Raw genomic sequence first — 24,038 nt, 5'->3', positions numbered from 1 at the left:
CCGTAACAAACTATATATATTTTGGGTCTCCGTGCCGGTATGGATGTTAAGGCTCCTTGTACATATATTGAGTGGCCTCAACCATCATAGGGAAGTTATTTTTTGACGAAGAGATAAGCGGGGAAAGATTGAGAATTGATAGTCGATGGAGGGTAAAAAGGTTTATAATGCGATACTTTCCATGCTCATTCTGTTCATGCTCATTCTCAATCATGCTGCTGCCGCAGGGCAGTCTGACAACCTACATGTGGAGCAGTGTCGGCTGAATAGCCCCGATTCTCCATGGAATGAAGAGAAACCCAGAGGACCAGTGCCGCCCTCTGGCCCTTCACAGTGTAAAAATTATGGGCAAAACCCACAGTGTCCACCACCGCCCCCCGGCTCCGTGAAAACATAATTGTTCCATCATTACAGTCATCCTGGAGTTTCAATATCGATGCATCCATTCCAAATATGACACATAATACTTTGGTTTTCTTTCTTTGAATGTCTTAAATAAGAATTCCCCTCGAAAATGTATTTTCTTTTTTTTGTAAGCTAGTGCGGTACTCGATTTCCATTACTATAAAAACATTGGACAAATACATAATATGGACAGGTCATCGCCCGCCCTTAAGGGAAACTAGGCTAACCATCTGAAATGTTTGAAAGCCATCCAAAAACAAAAGATAACCAGTCTTTCTATCCGTGCGATATAAGCAGCTAAGCTTACTACTAAGTCAGAGTCCTTGTCTTTCAGCATATATATAAACAAAACAGGAAAGAACCAACCAGATTAAAAAACTGCTGCACTACTGCAAACATGGCTGTTAATACTGGGTCTACTGCAACGGAACCTCTTGCTCCTTCGTCGGCTTAACCCCCAAACCGCCCGTCTGTAACAGCGCCACAATGTCATCCATTTTTTTTTCTTGCATCATAAGAATAATCTGAATATTTTTCAACTCTTTCTTCATGGTGGGAATGCCCTGAATCAACTCCGCCATCTCAAGAGCCACCTGTTCCATGGCTTTAGCTAGTAACCTCTTCATCCCCCAGTACACGTGCAACGACTGTTTGTAAAGTGACTGTCTGCCACGGGTATGCCCAGGATCAGGTAAGTATTGTTCCCAATCGCCCATCTCAGGCTCTGAATAACCCTGCAAAGCTTCATCTTCCATTTGTTCAATCATCGTGCGGATATCCGGATGAGTATCTGTGACATACGCAGCTTCTGCCTCCTGCAGTCGATGCCTGATATCCTTCTTGCCCCGTTTATATCGTCGGCCCTCAGTGGCAGCCCCCTCGCCAAGATCATCCAACTGAGTTGCGCTTCTACGTCCCCCACCACCACGACCTGCTGGGCGACCTCTCCCTCGCTGTGACCCTCTTCCTCGCATTACCCCACGACACCCTCGTTCAACATCACTCCACTCTTGACTGTCATCCTCACTATTCTCCACAGTACACATCGGTGGCCTCCGAATACCCACTTTACCTTTCCCTCCGCCGCGAGGAGCAGCCTCTGCAGAAACCCTCGGCTTCTCCAATTCCTCATCCGAATCCCCCTGAATATCAATAAACGCCTTCTTCATGGTATCCCCCACAGGGCTTTTGCCCTTCTCCATGAAGTTGGTCGTTTGACTACGCGTAAGCCTACCTCCGCGCCCCTGATACTCCATCACCTTAAAGACACCGGGCTGATAGAATTGAACTATGAAATGGCTATCAGTTATACAATGCAGAGGAAAGTTAAAGAGACTGCATGCAATGGTAGAGGGCCCGAGATCCTGCCACCTTGCTAAACAAGCCCACCACGATCGATCTAAATCATTAATTGCTCTGCCTAAAACACCACCATCAAACAAGGATAATGGGGATACTTCGCCGTCATAATATGCACGTCGTCTTGGTACCCTAACCCAATGGCCGCTTGGGAATCGCAATCTCCCTCTTGGTGGCATGATCTCCTTAGTACTGTCATTAACCATATTAAATCGAAAGGCTGGATAATATGATCTTGTCTTGAATGCTCTGTCCTTCCGTCTACAAATTAACCTGCCCATATGTGTGATGGCACCTGTGGGAGGTCGTTGTAACATCATATTCGATGGAGAGTGAAATCATTGCGTTGAGCGCCTCTGCCAGGCAACCGCATCAGCATGATCTTGATGCAGGATGTTATGTAAGTCATGCCAGCTGGGGTCATTTTGTACCGATGCCCAGCTACAATCCATTCGTCTATTTGGCCCTCCACCCCCCCAATTAGCCAATAGGTCGGCTGCGCGGTTGCCATCCCGTAGCACATGAGTAATCAAAAGATATTCAACCCGACGTAGGAGGAGTTCAATATCCTGCAAAATCGCAGCTGTCCGCCAACTCTTTGACACGGAGGCCCAGCTCTTACCATTTCGTAACTTCTTTAACATATCAACAGTAATAAGTGAATCGCCCTCTATCTCTAAACCCATGTAACCCTGTCGAACTGCTATTCGGAGACCATGAAAAACCGCCCAGAGTTCCGCTTCATTGTTTGTCATCTCTCCGCCATCTTCAGCAAAAAGTCATCTTGTATGACCATTATGATCCCTGAACAGACCCCCAAAGCCTGCTTGCCCCAGGTTACCCTTAGACGCGCCATCGAAATTAAGCTTCAATCTTCTTTCACCAGGCATTCGGTAATGGTTGGGACTTAGTACTTCTCGCTTCAATTGGCGGTCAGGCCTGGGATAAAGCATTTGGAAATCCAAATTGAGTTGGAGTATAATCCGCTGTTCCTCCGGAGTCAAACGCCAGTCCTCTTCATCCCAAGCTGCTGCCAAAACCGTTTCTTTCAAAGAGCAGCATATTTGCTCCCAAAGCTGCTGTGGCGGCCAAGAAGTATCCCGAAAAATTCGTCTATTCCTTTCTTTCCAGGTTGCCCAAATGAGAAAACCAGGAGCAAGGTTCCAAATTTGTCTGACAACAGGGCTTTGGAAATTCCCTTTGCCCCAATGAAAGAGTGTATTTCGTATACTACCAGGATCCCTCCTTGTCCTGCCGAAAAGTACTCGGATCTCCTCCCAAAGACTTAAAGTATACATACAGTGATTCAGCAAATGTTCCTGGGTTTCAAAAGCTGCATTACAGAGATGACAGCGGGATGGACCTATCATACCTCTTTTTTGCATTTGATCCCAGGTGAGGATCCTCCCTCGACACACCAACCAAGCAAAGCAAGTAACCTTGGGCCACCATTTACAGCCCCAAATTTGTTTCCAGTCAACTTGTTCTGCCGGTCTATCCTCCTTCGTAGCCCAATAATATGCTTCCTTTACCGTAAATATTCCAATCATTGCCTTACCCCATCGCAGGATATCAGTGCCTTCTCGAATTTTAATTTTCCTCATTTCTATTATCCGATCAAAAGATTGACGTGCCTCTTGTCCAAGAGTATCCATCCATTCATCCGGTCGCCTCCATTCTCGCCATAGATCTGATTGGTACGTATGTTTCCAATAATCTTTAACGTAATACAGCCCTCTTCTTTGCGCTATATCTTGTATATCTTGCAAACATGGTAATCTATTCAAAATGCTCCATTGTTGCCAACTATCCTCCCAAAAGCGGGCAGAGTTTCCATCATGGATTTCCCAAAAAGCATAGTCCTGCACTATAGCCTTATTTCGATTGGCAAAATCCCAAATCCTCGAAAATGTATTTTCAGTGGAATGTTTGGTTTTAAGTAATTTTTATATTGGAAATGTATACCTATTCTACTTTCTTTTACGTTTAGATATCTTTGTGTCATGCATAAAAATCTCCAAGTAATTATTTTCGGTGGAATCAGTCTATCGAATTAATTTCAAATAAATTTTGTTGCATTTTTTTTCCCTATCAATTTCAGGTTGATTAAGCGAATAAGTCTACTATAAAATTTATCTAGAGAAATTTGATCTTGTGAACCTTATAATAAGTTTGAATAAGAATAAGATTTGATTATACTCAAGAGTAGAAAGCATCAAACTATGTAGCCATTCTAATAACTTACAAATTCTAACCAATTTCTTAACCGCTCAATTTTAACAAATAGAGTGTGGAATGTTATTGAAGATGCACATTCTGAATCATATAAGAAGAAAGCTATGAAATAAAAAATGTACATTGCTATTGCAGATCCGCACTCGAACAATATGTGAATGACAAACAGTTTTTGACCCCTAATTGTTTCATTACATAATTACAATGCTTGGAGAAATAAAATGAGAAAGTGATAATGGCCTTTTCGAGGATGATCCTTCAATAATAAACTCATGTTCCGAACATGCACCACCAATTAGGTCTTGAAATCCTAACAAAGGGAAAAAATCATAACAAGGGGCAAAAATTCACAACAAATTTAAATAGAGGCATAGATCGTAGCAAAGGGTAGAAATTCACAACAAATTGAAGTCCTACTCGATTAATGTAGGGGAAAACCTTCAGATTCCCGAATTGCAGATAACAACACTACAACCAAAGCTAAATTCACAAATTCCAGACAACAAATTTATGTTCTGAAGAACACAATAGCTAAATTCCCAAATTTTAGACAGTGAATTTAAGTGTTGAAGAACACAGTGGCTAGAAAGATTTAGAATGCTATCGGGAGAGATGCAAAAGCCACAAGCATGTCCAAACATCCCCCATACCCTGCCATACTTCTTCTACAACAGCTACCTGCAACACAAACTTGCAAACACAGCGAGAAATTAGAATTTGGGCAAAAACCTAAAAAAATTTGAAAAAAAAATGCATGAATTTGTAGAATTACTTTCATGGACCTCGAAACTTTCATATCGACCACTAAACAACATAGAATCTCTAACTGGCTCCTTCCCAAACAATAGGCCATGAGGATGAAACAACATGGCAGGTATTTGTAAACCCTTGATAGTGCAAACAACAACATCGACAATGTTAAACCCCCCTAAAAATAGTCAAGCAACCACACCCGCAACCTTAAACAAAAAGGAACCGCCGCAAACAACAATGGCAAGCATGGTCAAGCAACCACATGATAAACCCTAAACATACAAAGAAACCCTGCAAACAATATTGCCTACGTCGACGGAGTGGATTTCCCACACATCAAAGCCAAATGAAATAACACAAAGCTGCGAAGACATGGCATAAAACACAACAGATGAAACCTTAAACCTCACATAAATACCTGTATTTAATGCAGCCACCTACCACAAGATGTGGGATGACCCACTGGCCAGTTATCATACGACATCTGTGGTGTCTCCACGTCGGTAGGTGAGGTGGATGAGAGGGCACAAAGGGAATGGCGTCCGTCCCCCATATGATTGAGGGAAAATATATGCTTGAAATTGACATTGTTCTATTTGTTGGAGTAACAAAGGCCTTCTTTGATGTTTCATCTTCAAATTTTTTTTTTTTTTAACATTGACATATTGTGGAGAAGCATTTTTAAAAAATAGACTTGACTGCTATTTTGGTGGTTTCTAGGACCACATCTAGACAGTATCACATAATTTCTCTATTTGGCTTCTCCACCGTAGAGTGCAAATGCATGAGTCCACCAACTTCATCGATTTTCCCTCTTTGGTGGTGACACATGTTTAAGTTTTTCCATGATAAATTTCAGGAGAGCCAAACTTCACACCAACTTTGAAACAGGGAGGCGGTTTTGACAGGACAACCCCTGATTTTTTCCTACATACCGACTCTATAAAAACTTCTATAAAATCAATCAAGTGGACTTACAGTCAAATCCAGCAAGGAATCTGGATAAGTTTCCACTCCAACTAAAAGCTAGGGCATTGTCTATGAAATGGAGGGTGAATTAGCCTCTACCATCCTACTCCCTTCTAAACTATTCAACTTCTTTTCTTTTCATTGAATTTTATGATTCCACGGATGTTTTTTCCATTTTCCTCACATAATTTTGGGTTAATATTACTCATATTATTTTTTTCCAATCGATCCAACTAATCTCATTTTGGTGTCCATCTAAATGAACATTCCAAATATATGGTTGACTTTATCACAACAACAAGTGCTTACTAGATTGAATCAAATTGATTTTGTTTTTAAATGTGCAAAAAAAACATTTAAACAACTAATTGATGGTGTCGGTTGGCAACGTGAGTTTATTATTGAAGGATCGTACTTGGAAAAGGCTATTATCACTTTCTCATTTTAGTTCTCCGGGCATTCTCATATGTAGTGAAACAATTGGTGGTCGAAAACTATTGTCATTAGCATATTGTTCGAGTGCACATGTGAAATAGCAATGTCCATTTTGTATTTCATATCTCTTTTCTTATATTGTTTAAAAATGTGCATCCTCAATCAAATTTGATTAAGAAAATGGTTAAAATTACAAAGTTATCAAAATTGCTCTCTATTTGTTGAGATTGAGTTGTTAAGAAAATGGTTAAAATTACTAAGTTATTAAAATTGCTAAATAGCTTGATGCTCTCTACTCTTGAGTTTAGTATAATCAAAATCAACAAAGCCACTTTTGTTCATATTCAATCTTATTATAAGCTTCAGATGACAATATCAAATTTCTGTAAGATAAATTTTATAGTAAATTTATTTGCTTAATCAACCTCGAATTGATAATAAAAAAATAATGGAACAAAATTTATTTAAAATTAATTCGATGGAGTGATTCCACCGAAAATACATTATAAAATAATCACTTGGACATTTTATGGATGACACAAAGATAGCTAAACTTAAAAGAAAGTAAATTGGGGAAACATTTTCAATATAAAAAGTACTTCAAACCAGTCATTCCACTGAAAATACATTTTCTAGGGGAATTCTTATTTTTTTAGCACAATCAAAGAAAGAAAATGACTTCCCTAAGCAATACCGGCCATACACACGATAATGGTTGAGGCCCTTCAATAAATGTACAAGGAGTGTTAACAACCATACCGGCATGGAAACCCAAAATATATATAGTTTGTTACGGTGCGATCCGTGTTATCCGGTTAGTCTGAAATACAGAATTTAGAGATAGGCTACCAGGTATTTCTTGGTATTAATTAATAACTGCAGTTACAGAAGCCCGCTACGCTATATTTTGCAATTATTTATTATTAGTAATGAGTTGTAATTTTGTTAGTAACAAATAAGTGGTATAGATGAGATGAGATCTTGGACTCATATGCGTAAAGATTTAATGATAATTAAGTTGGTTTAATATTTGAAAGATAAAAGTAAAAGGTTTTCCTAACGATAAATTAAAAAATATTATATATAAAATAAAAATATATCATATTGGATATGACTGTAATGATTTTTTCTTTTATTATCAAGATATTTCTTTCATAAATAAATAAATAGTATTGAACGATATGGTTAAATTTTATATTATTTTAAATTAACTGATGGAAATTTTATTTATTAAAATTTTAGTTTTTTTGTATTAGATTATATAATTATAAGAAAATAAAAAACTTTTAGATACAATTTTATTTTTTATAAATAGATATATTAATTAAAAATTTAATATATATATATTTATACACAACATAACAACATAGATCTATTATGTATTTTTCAAGGGATGATGTCTATTCAATATGGATATTGAAATATTTGATTTATAATTAATATTATTTTTTTATTAATGTTTTTTAAATATTATATATGAATTTTATATTAGGAATGAAAAAAAGTACGCATTTTGACGTTGAGTGATGCAACGTTATAGACGCATCGGGATTACATGGCAACTTACGCAGCCATTTGTAAATTCATGGGGTTATGGCCAACGGACAAGGCTTTACAGGCATGGATAAAGAATTAATGGAAAACTAAAGGGGGGTACAGACCTACACCTTGGATCAAAGGGTTTTTTCACTGTAGTATTCAATAACATTGAGGATAAAGACATGGTGTTTGAAGGAGGGCCCTACTTATATGCTGCTACAGGCCTCTATATGTGGCCTTGGGTGATGAATTTTGTCCCAGAGCGAGAGACTTTCACTTCAGTCCTGGTTTGGGTCAGACTCTATTCCTTACCACTGGATTATTGGCAACCAGAATCATTAACAACAATAGGAAATAAACTAGGGCATTTTGTAAAAATATCTAAGGCCACTGGGCCAGGAAAGTACACATCCTTTGCACACATATGTGTGGAGATGGATCTCTTTGCAGCTCTACCAGATGAAGTGATTCTTGAAGTTTATGATGAAGAATGGGTACAAGCGGTGGACTATGAGCAAGTTCCTTTCAGATGTCGCAAATGCCATGAACATGGATATCTATTTATGGACTACCCTCTAAACAAAATAGACAGTAGAACTAAAGCGACCTCATAGAAAGAAACTGATAGCTTTCACAATGTGGGAAATAAAGGTAAAGGAGAGAGAAAGTTTCAAAAAAAATCAATGAGGAAAAGTAGACAAGCCAAAATAGGTACAAGGTACTAGAAGAAGAAGAGGAGCTAGATAATGAAAATCGTACTCTAGAGGACAGCCCATGGGAGAAACAAAAGGAAGAAAATATGGAGGAAACACATGACAATAACCAAAAAAAGGAGGATACGCTGAGTACCATGGAACTTGATAAAGACCAAGAGATGACCCCGAGTGAGGTGGAAACAGAGGATCATGAACTACAAGATATTTTCGAAAGGGGGCATATAGATTTGGAAAAATTCCTGGAGAATGGAACCACTAAAGGAATGGATTCAATACCACAAGAGGAGTTCAATCGAGCGAAAAAGTTGTTTCTGTGGAGAACTCGGGAAAAAGGGTTGGGAGTCAAAAGAAACCTCGAGAGTTAGGACAACAAAGGGGTGAAAACTATGAAGACCACATCAGGACTTGCTCCCAGGAACCCTGGCAGGAAAACAGGTAGGAGAAAACAAAACAAGTTGCTAATAGAATGTGAAAAACTGATGATAGATTTAGGTAAGATAAAAGAACTAACCAGTTACTCTTTTACAAATCTTTCTTAATGCAGCTCACAACTTGGAATATTAGTGTTCTAGGGAGTAAAAGGAAACAAAGGATTCTTAGCAATAAAATGAAAGAAGAAAAACCAGATAAGATTTTTATCTTGGAAACTAAATGTTTTGTAGAAAAAATAAGAGAAATTCACAGCAAATGGCTTACTAGATATGATTTTCTAGAAGTCAAAGTAGGCAAAACACTTGGAGATATGCTCATACTTTGGAACCCACAGAAGCTAGGTATCTTGGATGCTAAAGCATCTAGGAACTATTTATCAGAATGTCCTCCATTTACTTTTAACATCGTTTCTAACTTAGGTTGATTTCTTGTATTTTGATTTCTTTTAGTTTTGATCAATAGCATAATCTTAGAATTCAATTGTGCAGTGTTGTTTCTCCAATCCATTTCGTAAAGGAAATGAATTTTCTTCTAAAGAGAGTAAGGTTGAAAGTAACGAGAGTGCATTGTTGACTAGTTTACTCACTGTTTTTGTTATTTATTTTCTAGCTCAAATTGTCAATGCACTATGTTAACGAATGTTTTTTATCACCATTTCAAGCTAATACCCATCCTAAACTAAATGGTTAACATTCACTTTACACAATGGTTGAAACCAATCAGTTACCTTCTCCATGTTTTTATTTAGTTCTCTAGATCATGAAGTACAAAAAGTTGTTTGTATTCCATCTCAAGAAGGTTATCTTTCAAAATTGAAGGTTAGAATAGTTAGAAGTACTTCAGTTAATTTCATTCTCTGTATTTACTTCAGCATGCCTTACAACTTCACCTCTTAATTCTAAGAATTAGATTCATGACTTAGGATTAATGATAAGATAGGACAGATGTTCTATTTTCCTTCTTTTAAGGGCCGTAATTTTTTATGCCAGTTTAGCATATATGCTTTTAAAAGGAATAATTAGCATTACTTATTTTTAATAAAATATATTTTAAAAATCGTGTAGAGAGAAGTTTAAAAATAAAATTCAGAGATTAAACACTTACCAAAAGGAATTGGTTTTTCAATGTTAAAATATCCTTTTTCTATTTTTCTTCACATTAATATTCTTTTTCTATTTTTATTCAGATTTGCATTGCATTGTTTGTTCTTCTGGAATATTCCCTCGGTGTTTCTTCTTCATTCAGGTCTATTTAATTTCTAAATTAAATTGTAATAAATTTTAATGCACGTTGTTACTTATTGTTTATTCTTTTCAATTTTTTTATTTTTTATTTTTAATATTCAAAAGAATTTTATATTAAATTGTTGGAATTTATAGTGCACATTGTTTCTTCTTCATTCAGGTCTAAGAAATTTCTAAATTAAATTGTAATAAATGATAATGCAAATTGTTATTTATTATTTTTTCTTCTCAACTTTTTTATTATATTTTTCTTGAATATTTAAAAGAATTTTATATTAACTTGTTTCTCATTTTGGGTAAGAGATTTCTATTTCTAGGTAAGAAATTACATAAATCATATAAGATATTAGGAGTTTTGACCCTTTGGTAATTGTATTGCAATTTTATTAATGCTTTTAATATGGATTTGGTTTTTAAATTATATATTTCTGTTTATTTAGTCAATTCTTTTAACTTTAGGAGTAATAAAATAATTAGATTATTTTATCAAATATTATATTTATTTTAACTTTAAGAGTAATAAAATAATTAGATTATTTTTATAATATATTATTTTTATATCATTGTAAAAGGAATTTTGTATAACTGAATAGCTTGTTTCATTATTAATGAAAGAATAATTCTAATAATTTCGTGTTTTTTGTTTTTCTTTTTCGGTTGCAAATAATCTTAGTAGGGTATTTTTGGTTTGTAAGATCTATTTCTTATTTCTAAATATTTAAAGAATATATTTCTTTTAATTGTGTATTACAATTAAGGGGGTTACGTGTTTTTCAATATGGAGAGAAGTTTTCAAGAAAACATAACGTTACATAAAATGTTCAACGATCATAAGATTATATAGAAAAACTAAAAACATGTAGATCTAATCTATCTTCTTTTGTTCCCTTTGTATCTAGAGGAATTGGAAATTGGACCAATCTTCCAACCACTACTACTATAACCTCTAGACTAGGCGATTAGATATGACCATTCTACATATATATGTGAATTGGGGTGATGTGAACCAAAAACCTCTTCACATATAATACTTAATTTACTTACACAACCATCATTATTTGAGTTTTCCCAAGGGTACAAATCTACTCCATCTTTAACAACATAAGATTAAATTACATGTATATATATTGAAGGGCCTCAACCATATCGTGTGTATTGCCGACATTACTCATGGAAGACATTTTCTTTCATTGATTGTGTTAAATAAACAAGAATTCCCCTCAAAAATGTATTTTGAGTGGAATGACTAGTTTGAAGTAATTTTTATATTGAAAATATCTCCCCGATTTACTTTCTTTTACGTTTAACTATCTTTGTGTCATGCAAGGATAATTTTAGGGCCGAATGTTCGCCCTTTGGCGAAATTAAGGGGTTTTAAATTTTTAGTGGGTTAATATTTTGTATCATAGTACATTTTTACAAATCACCTCAAATAGCCCACCTTATTGTAAGGGAGAGGGTAAAAAAGGTAAATTTAGCCCTTGAAATTAGGACTTACAACCTTCCATTCGCCCATTTTCAAGAATAGGTTTTATTTAAGTGAATCCTATGGGCCAAATACCATATTTATAAAAGAGGTATGGTAAATAAATAAAACATTTTTTATATTTACTCCATAAGTCACCTTATATATATCTAAGGGGGTTAACAAATAAAAATATAAGTAAACTGGAGGTATGGTAAATAAATAAAACGTCTTTTTATACTTACTCAAAAGGTATGGTAAATAAATAAAAATATAAATAAACTAGACGTATCGTAAATAAATAAAACCTCTTTTTATATTTAGTCCATAACCCTCGTTCTATTTATGAAGGCTCAAGAAAGAGGTTTTATTTAAGTGAATCCTATGGGCCAAATACCATATTTGTAAAAGAGGTATGGTAAATTAATAAAAATATAAATAAACGAGAGGTATGGTAAACAAATAAAACATTTTTTTATATTTACTCCATAAGTCACCTTATATTTACGAACACTCAAAAAATGGGTTATATTTAGGTGAAACCTATGGCCAAAATACTATGGAACAAATACCATGGACTAGATTGTTATTAATACCATGCAAAAAACCATTATTAACCCTAATATTAGAATTAATAAAAATAAAAATGGCACATGGTATTGACCCATGGTATTCACCAAAATGGCACATGGTATTGACCCATGGTATTCATCTGGAATGTAGCCTATTTAAATTGGGGAATTAAACCAGCATGTAGCCTATGCTAAGATTCACTAGGACTTTACAAAGTTTTATTATTTAGTGAAAGACTCACCAAGATCTTACAAGATTTTATAATTGAGTAAAATATTTGCCATGCCTGGTGGGAGATTCGCCAAAAAATTATACATACATATTATATTATTGATAAAATCACCTTCCATTTTTCCTATATACCATGGAGATTCGCTCATTTATTATATTTATAAATTTAGGGGGGGTTCTTAAAATTTTCCTTGGTGTCATGCATAAAAATGTCCAAGTGATTATTTTATAATGTATTTTCGGTGGAATCACTTCGTCGAATTAATTTTAAATAAATTTTGTTCCATATTTTTTATTATCAATTTCAGGTTGATTAAGCAAATAAATTTACTATAAAATTTATCTTACAGATGTTTTGAAGTCGAACATGGAAAGACATCATCTGATTACCAGCCAATGATGTAAGTTGTTAACAGACGTGAGTGGAGTCATTGATAATGATAATGACCATCAAGGTACTACAGTACAATTCACATGGTGTGAATATATGAGCCAATGTCGAACACCACGCAAAGTCTTTCGGTTGATGGTCATTGATGTAAACCTGTTTCCGGAAATGAGAAACTTTTCATTGAGGCATGCGAGCTTCAAAGTACTGAAAGGGGTGTTTCTAAGTCAACTTCTTGGATAATGAGCTGATGTTGACAAGAAGTGACTTGTCATAGGAGTGCCTTGATGTATCCCATATCTATGACGTGAAATGGAGCAAATGATTTTTGTGGAGGTGAAAACGATTTGATGATATAAGGTTCAGGAATGGCGGCCATGAAAAATGAAGATTGGATGTAATGCAGTCGATGAGGCATTTGCTGGATGGTAAATTCTCTGAATGACTTCTCTTGAACATATTGGTGACACTGATATGGACTTGGTAGAATTAACACCATGGATGGTACGGAGGACCAATGGTGACGGTGAACGGAAAAACCCAACCCAACTCAATCACGGTGATGGAGTGAAAGTGTCATGTTCAAGCAACCCGCTACCAATAGAGTTCTTCAAGTTTTCTTCCCATTTTTCCCCATTCTTTTCTAACCAATACCTTTTTATTTTTGACAAGCTTGAGGAGGATAACATATGCTTGGTCTATAATTTTCCCTTCGGGAAAACCTGTCGCTTTGTGTTTAGCGAGCCTAGCATTAGTGAGACTTGTTCTTGTCTTGGTGGACATGTTTAACGACAAACATAACTCATTCCTTTTCATGTTTAGAGAGTTTGAAAAGGGATGAAAAGGAGACTCCAATAGTCCTTTTTTGTGGCATAATCCGTTAAGTCTGAAAAAGTGTAAAATAATATGAAAGGGATGACTTTTCGATAGTTTTAACGAGCCAACAAAGACAAGTGCTCGATCTTTTTGTTTAATAATCCCTCAAATCCAAAAATATTAAAATATATGAGAGGGATGGCATCCCTTTACTTTAACAAGATGGAAAGGCCAATAACTCAACAATCATTTTATATTTAATGAGTCTTAAAAGAGTTTAAAAGAGACTCGTTTTTTAGGAACAAGCAATATTTCTGGGTAGTAGATGGTTCCAGGTAAGTTTGGAGCTTCTAAAAACATGGCAGTGTGAAGAGGGTGGCAATCAGTATTGCTCGTTGCAGATGTTCCTCAAAAGGGTAAATAATCAAGTGGAAGCATATGGTTAGCCAAATGAAATGGAAGTGAGGGAAGGAACACAAAAAACGTTCAAAAGGGCTGATATAAAAGTGATCACACAGGTTATTTACCAAAGGCAGTTTATTTTTTAATGAGCTTGAACCTTGTGCCAACATGTGCTCAGTGCAGGTTGATTTTTTAACGAGCTTGAACCTTACGGGAACATTTCTCTTACCAGTATTTTGATAATGTCTCTTGGTAGATTTATTTTTTAATGAGTTTGAACACTACTATAATATGTGTTCATTGCCTTTTCATGCAAGCTATAAATGACTGAGCTACGAGGTTAAAGGGTTGAGAACCTACAAACTAAGAAAATCAAAGGTCGCTTTTCACTTGCATGCAAAGGTTTGCATGCCCCTAGGTCTTTCAGTAAAAGGAGAGTTTCGAGGTTACCAAATGGAAGTCCCAGCGGTTAGGTAGGATTATTTCTGTCGGCAAACAAAAACTCTTCCTTTGCTTTGTCCATCGAAATAGATAAAGGTGATTATTGTGAGCTTCCAATCACATAACGTACGAAGGTGAATGATGTGAGCTTCCACTCACAATTGTACAAAGGAAATAATTGTGTCAGACTGATCACATAACCTATACAGAAATGTTTTTTGGTCCAAGTATTATTACGTTTCAAGAAAATCTCACTTTTCCTCTGTGTTTTCCTACCGATACAGACTAGGGTGCATGCCCCCTAACCTTCATCACATTAACCGAACTACTCACAGTAATTAGGTGGATTGGATGAGGGTTGAAGAGACATTGTTGATGCAAGGAGACCATTTAGGGATGCTGGTTGACTCATAGCTATGTTTAAACCAGGAAATGAAAGCTGGTCAACAAGTTGCACCAGTCCGCCTTCATGTGGAAAACACATCATTCAAAATAATGTGGAAACAATATCTTCCATGGTATATATATATAGTGACGTTTGAGGAGTAGATTGTAATCTAGTGGACCTTGCACTACCATCACATTCAAATGAACAGTTTTCTTTCTCAAAGTTATCAGCAACTTTGGAAGGATCTCTAATGGTCAATTGGTTCCTTTGTTGAAGCCTCACAAGTTTTCTTTCAGGCAAGAGCGATGGTGAACCAAGCTCTTTCCAAGCTGTTGAGGAAAGGATACTCACTGAAGCCCCTTCATCTATGATAGTGCCAAACACAATCATTTTGTAAACTTGTACTATGATTCAGAATGGTACATTAAATGGAAGGCAAGGTTTAGCTAGTTGATTCCAATCAAAGAAAACGACTAGACTGCTTAGAGGAGGTACCGGATAAATGTTTGGATAAGTTTCATGAACTGGAGGGGTCTCTTCCTATTGTAAAGGAATGGGTGGATTGCCATCAAGTTCATTAGACTATGTATCAATGAAAAGAATTTGAATGGTGTCGTTCTCATTTTCTTCGGTAACTGTATCATCCAAAGGTGGGCCTTCTGAAGGCAAATCTAGGTCAACTACCATCTCGACCAATTGACTTTGGTCCATTATGGACTCAAGAGGTTCACTTTCAATGATAGGCGATTCGATTGACAATTGAGTTATGTCAATTAGGTTTTCAACTAGTGAAGGACTTGGCAAGGGTTTCTTGTATCTAGGTGGAAGTTGCTACAATGAAGCAGGATGGTTATTCAAAACGCTTTTGGCTTCGTCTAGAAAAGGACAATGGTGAAGAGTATGAGCACCTTCACATAACCTACATGGAACTCTGGCTTTTCCTTTTTTTCTATTGACTTCGTTTTCACTAGTTGATGGTGTGCTGTCAACTTGATTTTCAGAGGTTGATGAGACCGAATGGTGCAAAAAAGGAGACCATTCTCTCAAGATTTGCGAAATGCAAGGGTAATCTCGATGGTAGTGGTCTCCCTTGCAAATTTCACATGGATTTTTTGGTTTAGAACGTTTAGTGTGCAAATTTTCGCCAGATGATGCACTGTTGTTCCCTTGTTTAGTTGGCTTCTTCTTCTACTCCTTCCCTTTCTTTTTCTTCTCAGCTACTCATCTTTTAGTGTCACTAGTTTCACCAAGGGAAGAGGATGAAAGGGAAGGAGAAACAAATGAAGTAGAATGCGAAGGGGTAGCTTCAGTATCATCTGGTTGCTGATTAGATTGTTGAGGAATTACAGTGTTTTGAACAACAGAGGTTGAGAAGAGCCATACTAGTAGGCCGATTGTGATTCCTGTAAGGGACAATGTACCCATATATGGAAAACCAATATCTCCCCAAGAGGAGAAAGGATTCCCTCCAAGAGGGATTCCTTGATTGCTAGACTCCATTATCTCGACCTCAAATCAACGAAGGAAGACAGATGTTATTCCGATTAAAATCTTTTTAAGACACTTTGACGCAACTTGCTTTTTCAAATTTTAAGAGTCGAGAAAAAGCTAAAGGTGACTCTAGTCACCTTCGATTTTTAAGGAGCCTGACGTGACAAGTGCTCAGATGGATATTTTCTTTTAAGGAGTCGAAAAGCAATGAAAGGGACTACTCTGGAAGTCTAGACAGAAGGATTACCAAACCGATTACAAAATTGCAAAATACACCTTGGTGATAAATGATAGAGAAATTACTAAGGACTTATGTATAACAGTCATTCTTCCTGAATGTTGTGTTCAGTGCATTGCGATCGATAGGGTGGCAGACACACATTCCTAAGGATAAAGGATATCATCCTATTGTGGTCTTCCAATATATACTCGATGATAAGGGGAGCACAAGTCCGTACTGGCACTTGTCGTATCAAAGAGGAGGAATCACCCAACCTTTGATGAAAACGATAGTTACCAGGTTTTACGACGTCGGAACACGTCTCTAGCCTAAACTTGTAGATTTGTTGCGTTAGGTTCCAAAGCATTTTTATGTTCATTGAGGTTTATTTTAGAGTTGATCTTGCTTAAAAGTTTGTATTTCAAGGTTCACTATGTGATGTAGATGTGAAATTCCTAAATATGCAATCTAAAATGATAAACAATCATTTATGTTCTTTTAGCAATGAAAATCCTAGCTACAAAGGAAAGAAGATAACGATTTTCTCTTTCAGCAGAGAGCACAGAGCACACACTAAATGCACTTTCCTAAATCAAATTTCACATGCATTCAAAATGCAAATGCACATGCATGTATTTTTTTCCGCTTTCTTAATGTGTGAATGCAGAAAAGAAAGCTAAGTACAGATCTGAACTATTTTCTTTCAAAGCGACATTTCTAACAACTTCTTTTAAAATTGAAAGGAAGAATAAGATGACACTTTTCGATTTCAAATTGAAAACTACTTTTTGAAACTTCAAGTACAATGACGAAAGTACAATCAGCCATCTAGAAGAGGAAGACTTTACGACACTCTTCTTTCGATTCAAAATGACAATTAGGACACTTGCATCAAAAATGACAATTTTATTAAGCTACTTTCAATAAAGGAAGACTGTAACTATTTTGACAAATACACAAAAAAATTTACAACTCCTAACTGATGGAGGCTAAAATAATGTGAAGGAAGAAGGTTACAACAAGAAGGTACTGATCATGAACAACAAAACTACTGAATAAAATTGAAAACAAGGAGGAAAAAACCAACTTTCAGAGAAGCATTATCACTCAATCATCGCACCTGTAACACAGGCAAACAGGGATGCATCTCACTTACAACACATGGGAGGTGCGATGCATCCAGGTTGCACAGTTACAGACAATGCGATGGACTAGGGAGCAAAACTGAGCTCGGTTTTTGCTCAAAATTTGCAGCTAAGTTCAGTGATTTACGCTAAATAATGATGGACAATAAAAAAAAAGCATAAGGGTAAGATTTGAAGAAGTTCTGAGCTACCACAAGGGCAAGTAGAATGCTTTTTAAGTCAGATGTTTGGTTCATAAACCAACCCAGAGATTGACTGAAACAACATTCATATACTTCACAATTGCATAACAAAGGCATTTTGAAGGCTAGCTGGCTAACTTCAGGCTTTGTCTGTAGTTTATAAAGCAAACAATAAACAAACAAAACAAACTATTCGTTCCCTAGTGCAGTCACCATTTTGTTTCAGGCAAAATTAGTGTCGATTTGAACTGCTAGTCCCACTAAGATGGGTAGCTATCTTAGAAACAAATAATGAAAGCTTTTTAAGAGTTCCTTTAAGTGTGATAGATGGAAGAGAAGAAAAGTGGACCAACTTGGATCTTCCGCTTTGATTCTAGCTTGATTTCTTCTTTCCCTGATAGAATTTGCCACTCCTCTCCTACTTGTCCCACTTGAAAGAGTACCTGTAGAGTCAAAGTAATAGCAAAATATGAAAGCATATCTATCTAAAACATCATAAACAATGCAGAATCAGAGACACATTGACCATACAATTGCATTCATAAACAAGATTCACAAATACACGATTATATGGAGGAAAACTCAGAGAACTTTATTAATAGTAATGTAAGAGAGGATTACAAACCAACTGTCTAATTCAGCATCATCCTCCTAGTTGTAGAAGCCCTCTTCACCTCATGATCAAGAAAATCACAAAACAATGCAATGTCTCTTCTAACCAGCAAACCAACAGCACTTCCTTAAAAAATACAAAGTTCCAGCCTCGAGATCTCTCAGATGATGGATCCATTTATAAATGTCTTGCAAGGGTGTGAGTCAGCTCTGGGTTTTTGATTAGTGTCATTCCACTGATAGTTCTTGGTTCCATTTGGAGATTTCATTGATCTCTTACTCATCCTTGGGTGAATTCAGAGTGGCAAGTGTCACAATAGAAGTATCTAGAAGATTCCATGATCATCCACCTTGCAAACTATCTCTGCCATTTGTCTATTCTCGCTCATCACACCCCACATAAAGCCATTTCAGTATGCATCGCACCTGGCCAGTTTGGCAGTCAGTATGCATCACACCTTGCCCATGGAGCAGTCTGTATGGTCCAGGTTTGGCGAGTTCTGACTAGATTCAGGTGGAACTTCGGGGAAATGATGTAATGAATTGACCATAATCCCTTATGGTATGAAAAAACACTCTTAGGGACTTAAGGAACCCTTATTTTATGGACATATGAGTTTGGAGTTGCAGTGCCCAAATATGTCTATAACACATATACATGTAATTTACAATTTTCATCTCCAAAGTAATATTTATTTTTGTTATCTCTATTCAATAATTTACAAATTCCATTTCCAAAGTAATATTTTTTTGTTATTATTATTCATTACTTATGCTACAATGCTCTCATTTTTACACACATTTGCTCTCCCCACTAGATCTCTCTTTTGTAGTTGCATATCACCCTACTAGACCTTTATTTACTCTCATACAATATTCACGTATGTAGCTAAAATCCCAATCAGGCTTCTCATTTATTTTTAATAAAATAGATTTTAAATATCATGTAAAGAAAAGTTTAAAAATAAAATTTAGAGATTAAACACTTACCACAAAGTATTGGTTATTCAATATTAAAATATCCATTTTCTATTTTTCTTCACATTAATATTCATTTTCTATTTTTATTTAGATTTGCATTGCATTGTTTGTTCTTCTAGAATATTCATTCAATGTTTCTTCTTCATTCATGTCAATGAAATTTCTAAATTAAATTGTAAAAAATTTTAATGCATGTTGTTATTTATTATTTTTTCTTACCAATTTTCTTATTGTTTTTTTAATATTTAAAATAATTTTATATTAAATTGTTGGAATTTATAGTGCACATTGTTTCTTTGTTATTTCTTCTTCCTTCAGATCTAAGAGATCTCTAAATTAAATTGTAATAAATTATAATGCACATTATTCTTTATTATTTTTTCTTCTCAATTTTTTATTATTTTTCTCTTCGATATTTAAAAGAATTTTATATTTCCCGGATGCGGGTGAATGATCAGAGCATAGGTACGAAGGAGGCGTGGAAGTTGGGCAAGTGTCAACCCACAGGTGCCAACTATAAATGCAGCAAGACAACATACTGGCTTCGCACAAACTTATTAATGGTAGTCTTAACTCTGTCTTCCCGGGAAATTGTTTTATGCACAATGGCTCCAGGCTTTATCCTTATTCCTGTTGCTTCTCCATGCGCTTTCAGACCCATTACGGCGGTATATGCTGGTGGTTCCTCGAAAGCCATCTCCATCCCCCGCCTCCCTTCGGCTCTGGTTAATAGCCATAAGTATGTCCAGTCCTCATCTCACTCAGCGTGTTATCCCCTCAGTCGCCTGCTCGCCTTTCCCTCTTCGTTTGTCAGTCTTTGCAATTCTTCAACCGGTAATACCATCCCCTGCTTCCCTCCAACTTTCGTTCCTGGTGCATACAGCTATAAGCGTGCTCAATTGTCTTTTCTCTTAGTGTGTTTATTCCTCAGTCGCTTCCCAGCCATTCCATCTCCGTTGGTTAGTCCTGCTCTTCACAATATTCCAAGAGAAAGACCAAGAATAGGGTGCAGACGGGGCAACTCTCATGGTCAAGCCTCCCGCCAACCTTCCTTAACTACGTCGGACCCCTCGTCGGATGCATCGAAGTTTGGTGGCTTCAGCTATCCTGCTACTCGTAGTGGCAGGGGCAGGGGAAGGGGGCATGACAGATCCGATGTCTGCGCACATCATTCTCACTCGCACACCACTCATTTCCAGATTCCTTGTTCTCTGGGAAACTCTTCCTTCATAGTTTCTATGATAATTGAATTCAGTTAGAACGCGGTGGGTTCGGGGGAGGCTCATCAGTGAGCACCTCTGGAACAAAGGAGGGAAAACCAAAACATCATCCAGTCAATGAACACAGGAGGACTGCCAACAATGAACACAGAAGTCAATGCTGGCCCAAGCGAGCCTGCGGGAGGTGATCCTTCAACCTCAGCGGCGCATCCCTCTGATTCCAAAGACTCAAATCAATTTGGGTGCCGAATCGTAGAAGAACAACCATCGACCTCGAATGAAGACTGAACATGTTGGCGCTTCTGGTTCCTTTGGTCAGCTACTGAAGAAAAAGCTCAATTCCCTATGGATTCACAGTTTTCCTGCTTGTAAGCTCGTTGATTTTGGTCTTTGTCATTTCTACAGGTCGGTCTCCACCTTGAGGACAACCTTCTCCCATATGTTAGTGTCTATTCATGTTTATGTTTCTATCAAAATATGTCCGAATATTGTAATGCACAAGTCAGTCCTGTAATTCTGAATGGGTCAGTTTTCAGTTACTATATGGGTCAATTTTTGGTTTGGTTACTATCCACAAATGGAATCCAATTTTTTCAGATATTAAAAGGTGTGATGTAAGCCAACAAGCAGGTTCTCTGGTCAGTTCGTCAAGAGTATTTTTGCAAGAATGCCAACTCCATGGCTGGAACTCTCGAGGCATTTGCCTCGCTGTACTATCCTTTTGTATTAATATAGGAGCAGACCAATTAAGAAGAAAAAAAGAATTTTATATTAAATTTGTTCTCATTCTGGCTAAGAGATTTCTATTTCTATAAGAAACCATATAAATCATATATTATTAGGAGTTTTGACCCTTTGGTAACTGTGTTGCAATTTTATTAATTCTCTTAATATGGATTTGGTTTTTAAATTATATATATATTTTTTTATTTAGTCAATTCTTTTAACTTTAGGAGTAATAAAATAAATAGATTACTATATCAAATATTATATTTCTTTTAACTTTAAGAGTAATGAAATAATTAGATTATTTTTATACCATTGTAAAAGGAATTTTATATAATTGAATAACTTGTTTTATTATTAATGAATGAATAATTCTAATAATTTTATGTCTTTTGTTTTTGTTTTTTGGTTGTAAATAATCTTAGTAGGGTGTTTTTAGTGTGTAAGATCTATTTCTTATATCTAATTATTTAAAGAATATATTTCTTTTAATTTTGTATTAAAATTAAGGGGGTTAGGTGTTTTTCAATATGGAGAGAAGTTTTCAAGAAAACCTATTGTTACATAAAAGGTTCAACATAAGATTATATTGAAAAAAAAAAAACATGTAGATCTAATCTATCTTCTCTTTTTTCCCTTGTATCTAGAGGAATTGACAATTGGACCAATCTTCCAACCACTATTACTATAACATCTAGGGTAGGCCCTTAGAAATGACCATTCTACATATATATGTGAATTGGGGTGATGTGAACCAAAAACCTCTTTGTATATAATACTTCATTTACTTACAGAACCATCATTAGTTGAGTTGTCCCAAGGCTACAAATCTATTCCATAATTAACAACATAAGATTAATTATATATATATATATATATATATATATATATATATATATATGAATGACAACATTTAAAAATAGATATTTACTAATTAAAATATTTTATTCCTCTCATGCAATAACCCCTTTAAAAATTTGCATGACATTCTCTCATATCACCTAGGTCTACTCGAAGTCTTCACAATAAAGGATAGGGCAAGTCTTACTTTTGGGTGCCGTATACATGTAATTTACAATTTTCATCTCCAAAGTAATATTAATTTTTGTTATCTCTATTCGATAATTTACACATTCAATTTCCAATGTAATCTTTTTTTGTTATTATTATTCAGTACTTATGCTACTATTCTCTCATTTTAACACACATTTGCTCTCCTCACTAGATCTCTCTTTTGTAGTTGCATATCACCCTACTAGACCTTTATTTCCTCTCATACAATATTCATGTATGTAGGTAAAATCCCAATCACGCTTCTCTATGATAATTTTAGCCTCAACATATAATGCTTTGACATTTGCAACCTTCTTACATTTGGGTGCCATATACATGTAATTTACAATTTTCATCTCCAAAGTAATATTTACTTTCGTTATTGCTATTCAATAATTTACAAGTTCCATTTCCAAAGTAACATTTTTATTATTATTATTCAATACTTATATTCTCTCATTTTAACAAACAATTGATCTCCTGACTAGATCTCACTTTTGTAGTTTCATATCACCCTACTGGACCTCTATTTCCTCTCATACAATATTCATGTATGTAGGTAAAATCCCAATCAGGCTTCTCTATGTTAGTTTTTGCCTCAACATATAATTCTTTGACATTTACAACCATCATCTCCTTATAAAAGCCACAATCCCTTGGCTTTGAAACCACTCGTTTGTAAAAAATTAGATAGAAATAAATATGTTTTATGATACATGATAACACATAAACAGAGAAAAATATATGAACACCATATTTTACCCTAGAAACCCTTACGACAAAATTGAATAATATATCTACTATTTCTCATGAATAATATATCTACTATTTCTCATGGCTTAAAATAAGGCAAACCAACCAAAGTGAGCCCTCCACTCAATTCATGAATCTTACAATATAGAATTGTCATGCTTTTAACAACTTCATCGTATATAATCCACGGGCTCTAAGACCATGGGTCACAAAAGTGATGTTCCCACATTTTTTATTTCATTTTAACCTTATTACTACTTAGTATACAAGCAAATGATGTAATCACGAGTCAAAAACATACTAAATTACTCCATAATGGCTTGGCTCATCATTTTTAATACTAATAAAGATCTTCGCTATATCCGTCATGACTTTGTAAAAATCTTTTCTTAGTAAGAATTCAAAGAAAACTTCATATGGATGATGCAATTAAATACTTTCTTTTCAATATTTATCTAGTTTCTAAAATTTCTTATAACATACTACAACATGTGGTGCAATTGCTAGTATGACAACTAAGGGTATGACGTTATTATGTCACATGGAGGTGTTATTTTATAACAATATTTAAAAATAATAATAATAATATTATTAATATTAATAAATTAAATAATAATAATAATAAAATAATATAATCAATGTCCATAATAGGTAAAATACTTTAATTTTATATAGAAAGATAAAGTAATTAAAAGTTAAATAATAATAATAATAACTCCTTCACTACTTGAAAAAGAGTTGAAAAATGACATGTGAAAATAATATTATTGATATTACATATTACCTTATGTGTAATTCATTGTGAGGAGAGACACTCTACAACTCATATGGGACAAACGTTGTAGTGGTGTAAATGTTTGTAGA

The 24,038-nt window shown here is 35.4% G+C and overlaps 2 protein-coding genes across 2 annotated transcripts; both read right to left on the bottom strand.

Moving 5' to 3' along the window:
* Nucleotides 1-2,102: 2,102 nt before the first annotated feature.
* Nucleotides 2,103-2,519, bottom strand: LOC149259721 (uncharacterized). The gene has a single exon (XM_089455042.1). The coding sequence runs from the start codon at nucleotides 2,517-2,519 to the stop codon at nucleotides 2,103-2,105; it is 417 nt and encodes a 138-aa protein (XP_089311168.1).
* Nucleotides 2,520-2,543: 24 nt separating this feature from the next.
* LOC149259720 (uncharacterized) lies at nucleotides 2,544-3,134 on the bottom strand. The gene has a single exon (XM_089455039.1). The coding sequence runs from the start codon at nucleotides 3,132-3,134 to the stop codon at nucleotides 2,544-2,546; it is 591 nt and encodes a 196-aa protein (XP_089311165.1).
* Nucleotides 3,135-24,038: the final 20,904 nt, after the last annotated feature.

Source organism: Pinus tabuliformis, chromosome 6, assembly GCF_031772625.1.
Source record: "Pinus tabuliformis cultivar Carrire ecotype Pingquan chromosome 6, CPIR1, whole genome shotgun sequence".
NCBI classification, from domain to species: domain Eukaryota; kingdom Viridiplantae; phylum Streptophyta; class Pinopsida; order Pinales; family Pinaceae; genus Pinus; species Pinus tabuliformis.
The sequence above is the reverse complement of the archived record's forward strand: the minus strand, read 5'-3'. Positions and strand labels throughout refer to the sequence as shown.

Coding starts and splice junctions, on each gene's coding strand:
- LOC149259721 (XM_089455042.1), bottom strand. CDS start 2,519: ATGACAAACAATGAAGCGGAACTCTGGGCGGTTTTTCATGGTCTCCGA.
- LOC149259720 (XM_089455039.1), bottom strand. CDS start 3,134: ATGATAGGTCCATCCCGCTGTCATCTCTGTAATGCAGCTTTTGAAACC.